Source organism: Physeter macrocephalus, chromosome 12 (assembly GCF_002837175.3).
Source record: "Physeter macrocephalus isolate SW-GA chromosome 12, ASM283717v5, whole genome shotgun sequence".
NCBI classification, from domain to species: Eukaryota; Metazoa; Chordata; class Mammalia; order Artiodactyla; family Physeteridae; genus Physeter; species Physeter macrocephalus.
The window spans coordinates 32,392,187-32,399,711 of record NC_041225.1 but is presented as its reverse complement, the minus strand read 5'-3'; the positions used below and the strand labels follow the sequence as shown (position 1 = coordinate 32,399,711).

At 37.8% G+C, this 7,525-nt stretch overlaps 1 protein-coding gene across 3 annotated transcripts in view; it reads right to left on the bottom strand.

The window, feature by feature from the left end:
- Positions 1-3,833: 3,833 nt before the first annotated feature.
- Positions 3,834-7,525, bottom strand: part of TAF1B (TATA-box binding protein associated factor, RNA polymerase I subunit B) — a 59,500-nt gene continuing 55,808 nt past the window's right edge. For all 3 annotated transcript variants that reach the window (XM_007127651.3, XM_055089039.1, XM_028496675.2), the window contains one exon: positions 3,834-4,198. In XM_007127651.3, coding sequence (XP_007127713.1) covers positions 3,994-4,198 — 205 coding nt within the window. In that variant the 3' untranslated portion in view covers positions 3,834-3,993. The remainder of the gene's footprint in view (positions 4,199-7,525) is intronic.

Sequence of the window (7,525 nt, the reverse complement as noted above, 5' to 3'; positions counted from 1 at the left end):
ATCTGATCTCACACTATTACAATGGTTACTGGATCTGAGACCATGTGAAATCCTACTTGGTTCTACTTCCCTTTAGGGTGGTCCCCTAAATTGTAAAATTATGTTTCACTGCAGTGGTAAGCAATTTAATTAAAAAGAAACAAAACTAAATGAGATTTATTTAAAAGAGATTCCATCCAAATCAACAAGTATCACAAGCCACTCTAGTGGCAAAATAATTTATTAGTTCCCCTGAAAGGGGAATCAATTTGAAAAGATTTGATTCCTGCTTCTGGCAGGGGCAGCCTGCCCAGGAATCCATCTCCTCCACGCCCGAGCCTTCCAGGGGTGCAGGTCTCTTCCCCGTCATTGCTCCGTTTGGACTCTCTTTGTACATCCACTATGGCACTTTGCCTGCTTCTGCCTTCTTTCATAATCATGTTCCTTTGCAGTTTAGAAATAGCTGAGGCAAGTATTTAGGCAGAGAAGGCTTGAGGAGACCACCTACAGGGTGCCCTGTGCCAACACGGGTGGGGTGACGGCAGCACAGAAGGAATGGCTGCCCAGCCTACTAAGGTGTGCCCTGAGGGTGGAAGGGACCCATAAGTAGCTCCCAGCGAGGATATGGAAGGCGGCTGTTGGAGCTGAGTGCCCCTGCCATGTGGACGGCCCTGAGGCCAGTGGTTCTCACACTGTAATATGAAATTTAACTCAATTTCAGCACACGCATGCTATCTTTGCATGGCCATGAGCTTAGCCCTCCAGGTGTATCAGAATCACCTGGAGGGCTTGTTAGCAAATTCAACTCTTTACTCAACTGAAGTACCATAGCACTTCAAATCATGGTGTTGATTCCATAAAATTCATATTCAAATAATTTTCCAGTTCAGATCTTTGGAAAGCAATGTTTTAAGTTATAGAAAGACATGCTTCTTATATACTGCCCCCCCCAGTCCCACCCCTGAGCAGAGTGTTGTCGCTTGTTTCAATAGTTTGTCTCTTTTTATAGCTAAGTAGTATTCCCTTGTATGGATATACACCACATCCATTCACCTGTTGATGGCCATTTGGGTTGTTTACCTTTTCTGGTGATCTCAAATAAAGTAGCTAAGAATATCTGTGTACAAATCTTTGTGTGGAAAATGCTTTGATTTTTCCTGGGTAGACGCCTAGTAGTGGAATGGCTGGATCATACAGTAGATATATTTTTCACTTTTCAGAAACGACCAACCTGTTTTCTAAAATGGTTGTACCAGTTTACATTCCCATCAGCAGCTGGGAGCACCAGTTGCTCCAAATCCTTGCCAACACTTACTATGGGCAGTCTTCTAAAATTCAAGCCATTCCACTGTATGTGTAGTGGTATCTCCTTCTGGTTTTAACTTACTTTTTCCTAATGACTAATGATGTTGAGCATCTTTCAAGGGCTTATTTGTTCTCTGTGTATTTTCTTTGGTGAAGTGTCGGCTCAAATCTTCTGCCCATTTTTAATTGGGTTGTTTGCTTTCTCATTATTGAATTGTAAGAATTATTTATACAGATACAGCCCTTTGTCAGGGCTTGTTTTTGCAAACTATTTTTTTGCAAATATTTTGCCCCAGCCAATGGTTTAAATTTCCATTTTCATAAGTGTCCTTTGAAGAGCAAAGCTTTCTCAAAAAGAGATAGATAACCTGAATAACCCTACAGATATTAAATAACCTGAATAACCCTATAGATATTAAACAAACTGAATTTAAAGTTGAAAACCTTCCCACAAAGAAAACTTTCCCAATCCAGACCCAGATGAGCTTCACTTCACTATCTGCTAACAAGTTCCATACGCTTAAAAATATTGAGACAGATTGCTCAAAGCTATAAAAAGTTTTCAGCACCCACAAACTGAAAAAAAATAAGGTTTTGCATGCATTTCAACCTTATGAGTTACATTTAAGCCTAATAAAGAAGTGTTTCTTCTCTGAGTGAGTGCACTCACACCTAAAAACTATTCAACCCCAGGAAAAGCTTATCCACCTACTGCCTGAAAGGGAAGAGGGGGGTTACTGCAACAGTAATAGCATGCATTGAGCACCTCCTATGTAAAAGGAAGAACCCAACACAAATGCTTCTGGAAAACAAACAAGAAGAGAAGGGGATGCTTCGTAACTCATTCTGTGATTATAGCATTACTCTGATACCAAAACTGGATAAAGAAATCACAAGAAAAGAAAGCTACAGAACAACATTCCTTATGAACATGGATGCAAAATTTCTTAACAAAATTTCAGCAAATTAAATTCAACAGTACTTTAAAAGGATACTAAATCATGACTAAGTGGGGTTTATCCTAGGAATCTAAGGTTGGTTTAACATTTGTAACTCAGTGTAAACTACCATATTAACTGGCTAAAAAAGAAAAACCTGCATCTCATAGATGCAGGAAAAGCATTTGAAAAGAAAAATCAACATCAATTCCTGACCAAAACCTCTCAGCAAACTAAGGTAGATGGGAACTTGCTCAACTTCATAAAGAGCATCTGTGAAAACCTTTTCTCTCTATACGAACTCCCTAGGAGATCCCATCTAGTCTCACCATTTTAAAATATTACTTATATGCTGATGATTCCTACATTTAAGAACTGAAGCTGATCCTTTTGACACGGGTTGCATCACCTTTCTTTTGCTCAAAAATGTCCAATGGCTTCCTGTGACACACTTGGGACAAAAGCCAAAGCCCTTATCATGGCCTTGAAGGCAACCTCTTCCAAGCCATCTGTTACCTCTCTCCCCTTCAACCCCACAACTCCAGCTGACCCAAACGATTTGCTATTCCCTGAATCCATCCAGCGTATTCCTGCCTCAGAGCCTTTGCGTGTGTCCTCTGCCTGGAATGATCTTCCTCTGGATGGCTACATGGCTTGCTCCCTCGATTGTACTTCATACCGGTTGGTCTCGGCTCAAATGTCACCTCCCCAGAGGGTCCTCCTTCAATTACTTTTTACAAAATGGCCCACCTGACCACTTACCCTTTACTTTTCTTCATTGCATTTCATTACCCCAAATATTATTTATTTGTATACTATTTGTCCCTGCCCAATTAGAATAGATGATCTTTAAAGGCCTTGTTCAGTCCTGTACCTCCAGGGTCTAGCATGTGCCTGGAACATATAGAAGGTGCTCAGTAAGTGTTTATTGCATGAATAAATGAACTACAAATCAGAAGGCCTCATTTTCCAATATCCTCACCAGGTATTATAAACCTTTATAATCTTTGCCAATCTAATATGTGGGAAATAGTATCTCCATAATTTGTATTTAATATGAGTGAGGTTGAGTATCCTATCATGTTTTTTAGCTTGGCCTTTGTTGTTGTTGTTTTTTTTTTTTTTTTTTCAGAAAGCTATCTTTTCATATCCCTTGTTCGGCTTTATCTTTTTCCTATTGCTTTGCAAGTGGCATTGATACATTCAAGGAATTATTCCTTTGTCCATCATATACTACAAATATATTTTCCCAGTTTGTCATTTGCCTTTGACTTTGTAGTCACATTATCAATCTTTTCCTTTTGGTTTCTGGTTTCGAGACATCTTAGAAAGTCCTTCCCCAATCCAAGATCATCATAGCATTCACACTTGTTTTCTTCTAATACTTTATATATGTATATATAAAAGATTATAATGTTTAGATCTTTGATCCATCTGGGATTTATTCCGGGACATAAAGAGCTAAAGAAGTGATCTAGTTTAAAAAGAAAATTTAGCTTTAAGATACAATGAATACAAATTCCTGGATACCATTTATACAACGTTATTATTTTAACAATGAGAACATTCATAATTTAAAAAATAAATTCAAACAAATTTCACCTGTTTTCTAATATACATTTTAATAAGCAGTTTGATACATATATTTGTATGTATGTACATGCTTGCAACAAAATTCTATTTTTCATCATTCTCTGTGATGTTATATTACAATTTGACATTACTGTCACTATTAAAATATTTTCCCCAGAAAGTTTCCATTTCATTTTTCTCAACATTTTCTTGCTTTCCTGGATCTTGAAGATTTCTTTTTTGTTGTACTGTATTTTGCTTTAAAAAGTCTCTTTTCTATTAAGCTCACTTCTTCATGGAGAAGGGAGGTCTTTATTCTTAGCAAGAAGGAGAAGAGATTTAGTATAAACTGATAACTCAGAGAAAAATTTGATTCTTCGTAGGTTGTCACATGCTTACAATAGCTAGAAGGGGAAGAAAAAGGAAGACACTACATTTAAAGGTCTTTTAGAAACATATGCATCCATCTCTTGAACATCCCCCAAATAACTTAAAAAATATATATGGTTAGGCTTCAAATATTACTCTGAGCTGGAAGAAAACAGAACAATTTGGAAGGAATCCTAAATTTTATAAAGGAAAAAGATTTCAGCACTGTCCCTGGCCACCATGCAATGGGACACAGGTGGTACAGAGCCAGGTCTCATGACTTCTTCCACTCCAGGTGGGCCCCCCTCTTCTTACCATGGTCAAGGCAAACAAAAGCAGACAGGGAGAGATTCTGGACATATTTTAAAACAAACGAAAGAAAAAAAATAATCCCCAACTCCCATCCAAAATAAGACACCAGGCTTAATAACGTATGTTGCAATTCTGTATGTATTATAGAAAGAAGAGTTTACAAAGCAATTTTGCTTATTTTAAAGTAGTAGAACCTGAATCTGATCAAATCTCTCACTACCATCAAATCTCTAAAACACTAATTAAAACTGCTAACTAACTCTACCAATCTCTGACTATATCAAGGTATAAGCAGGGGGACAGGAGAACACCTTAAGGGGTATCATGGGCTGTAATCAGTAAAATCTAGACTATGGGAAATTGTACAGGACACATGACCTGGATTACTCAATAAGTAAACTGCAAGGGGGAATAAAAAAGAGATAAAGGGGGAATTTATGAATTAAAGCACTTAAGGGATATCTCTACCACCTGCAATGTATGGACTTTATTTGAATTCTGAGTTATTTAAAAAATTACGTGACAATCAGGAAAATCTAGACGTTGGCTGCATGTTTGATGAGATTAAGGAATTACTCTTAGTTTTTTATGCTGATTAATGGTGTCATGGTTTTATTTACGAAAATTACAATGTATGGGATTTTCTTCCAAATAATCTGGGAGCAGAGGGGTGAAGGAGTGAGTAGGGGAATGGGGCAAGCAAGCCTAGCCATGTAGACAACTGCTGAAGTGGGCTGGCTACGGGTACAGGGCCGTTCGTGATACCGTGCTCTCTACTTTTGAATGCAATTGAAATTTTCCATAATAAAAAGTTTTAAAAAACAAGTGAACAGTACACAGAGGATATAAACGTATAGATACTATGATTTATATAACATATATGGCCCTAAATTCCTGAAGGAATGTTTCTATTTGCACCACAAAGTTTGCCACCCATCAGTTGTGACTATGGGTAACTACTCTTGGTCCTTTCATCTGTAAAATAGGAAAAAATAACAGTACCACCTCAGAGGATGGAAAAGAGGATTGCATGAGAATATATATGAAGCACTTAACCAATGGTTGGCACATAGGAAGGGCTCAAAAATGTTCACTTTCCCTACATTCCTTTAAAATTGATTTTTAAATTTTCACTTAAAATCTTAAGCCTATTTTAATAATACACAAAAAAGCTAATACCCTACTATGTTCACTAGTAGGAAATTTAAAAGCCTCAACTGTTTGTGCATTGACTGGTTTAATGGAAAACAAATATAAGTCATTTATGGTGCCCTCTTGCTTTTCTTCTTTTCTAATTTTTAATTTTAGCTATATTAAGAGAGAGTCTTTCAGACAAAATATTACCAACAAAAATAGTAAAAATATTGTTCTCTTGCCTAGGGACCATAAGGAAAACTCTATTTTTACAACAGAAAGCTAAGAAAAGGTATACGGAGTATCTGCCACAGTAAGACTTTTTATTTCTAAGTTGAATCAATAACAATATCTTTTAAGGATTACATTCCTTATCATAAACTCAGAAAGTTTAAATTTTCCTAAAGTTTTAAGTGATAAAACCAAATATAATATATAATCATTTAAATGCATCAAGATTGTTGGCCCCGCCTCAGAGAAGAAGGATAAACACCTTCAAGTATCTGAAGTGCTCTTGCGGCCTCTCTCTGCTTAGTTCTCAAGGCCCGAGTGTTCTCAAAATTATTTTACAGTACAATGTTTGTCTCTTCTGAACCCGCAAAAGTGAGTCCTTCTGTGTAACAAAATTCTCCATGTAGCTGAAGATCTGCTCTCTTAAGCATCAAAACATTTCATTTTGAGCATTCTGGATGGAAATCTTTTAAAACTGAGTTATACATGATTTGGTTATTATTAAGCAGAGTATATTCAGCATATTTGTTAAAGCCTTTACAATTATATTGTGACAACCTGTCCACTTTTATTGCGGAAATATTAGAAAATACAGGTAAGAAAAACGAATCTAGAGAGGATGCACACAATTTGGGGACACGCTCTGTGTTAAAGCTGAGACATGGTCAGGTTTATTTAGCCCGGCGGAGCTACTGTACGTCATGAATGAACTTCAGACCTCTGTAATTTAAGTTCTTTTGTCTGCTTTTGCTTCTGATGCTGGTTCCTCTACTGTTTGTCAAATGAATATCATTTATATTTGCTGTCAAGACGCTTATCAGCAGACACCTCTCAGTCTCCTGCCTACTCTGTTTCTTTTGATGAGGAGGAATTTGGAAATCAGACAACTCAGCCTGACAGAAACACACCTCCACGCAGAGTGAGCAGGCTCCGAGTGAGCTTTCTGAGAAAAGTGTATAAGCTTTAGTCATGGACTTAGTGACCTTTTTATAGGTTAGCTGAACCCTTTTTTGCTTACTCTGTGGTTCTAGGCTATGGTCTAAATAGGCAAGGTGATTCGACGGATGATTTTGGTGCATGAAATCAAGGGATCATAAAATTATTCGTCTACGTGGTTTGGTGTTTAGCCTTGTAATTCCTGCAGAGAAAAATATCTTGGTTGTTTCATCTCCGACTATACCAAGGTCTATTTGTAACTAACTATCTTTTATTACAGTATTAAACCCATGAGGAACATCCAAAAGTCCACTGATGGTGCCATGTGAAAAGTGTAGGGTACAGGCTGCCCTCTAACTTCCCCAGGCTGACTCTGCAGACAGAACACCACCAGCACGCCACATCCTAACTTCCCGGTCCTGTGTGGGGCCCCTCGCGGGACAGGGCTACAGCCTTTTCTCCTCCTCTCGAAGAAACCTTAAATCTTAAAAAGCCATTGCACTGACTGCTCAAAGGCCTGTATCACCCCAGATGCGGAGCCGACCGGAGGTTGGGATTCTGGCCTTTTGTGGTTGCTGTTAAGACAGTTATACTCCTTAACCATTCTAGACTCGGCTAAAGTTTTTTTTTTTTTTTTTTTTAAATGCATTTATTTTATTTATTTATTTATTTTATTTTACTTTTGGCCGTGTTGGGTCTTCGTTTCCGTGCGAGGGCTTTCTCTAGTTGTGGCGAGCGGGGGCCACTCT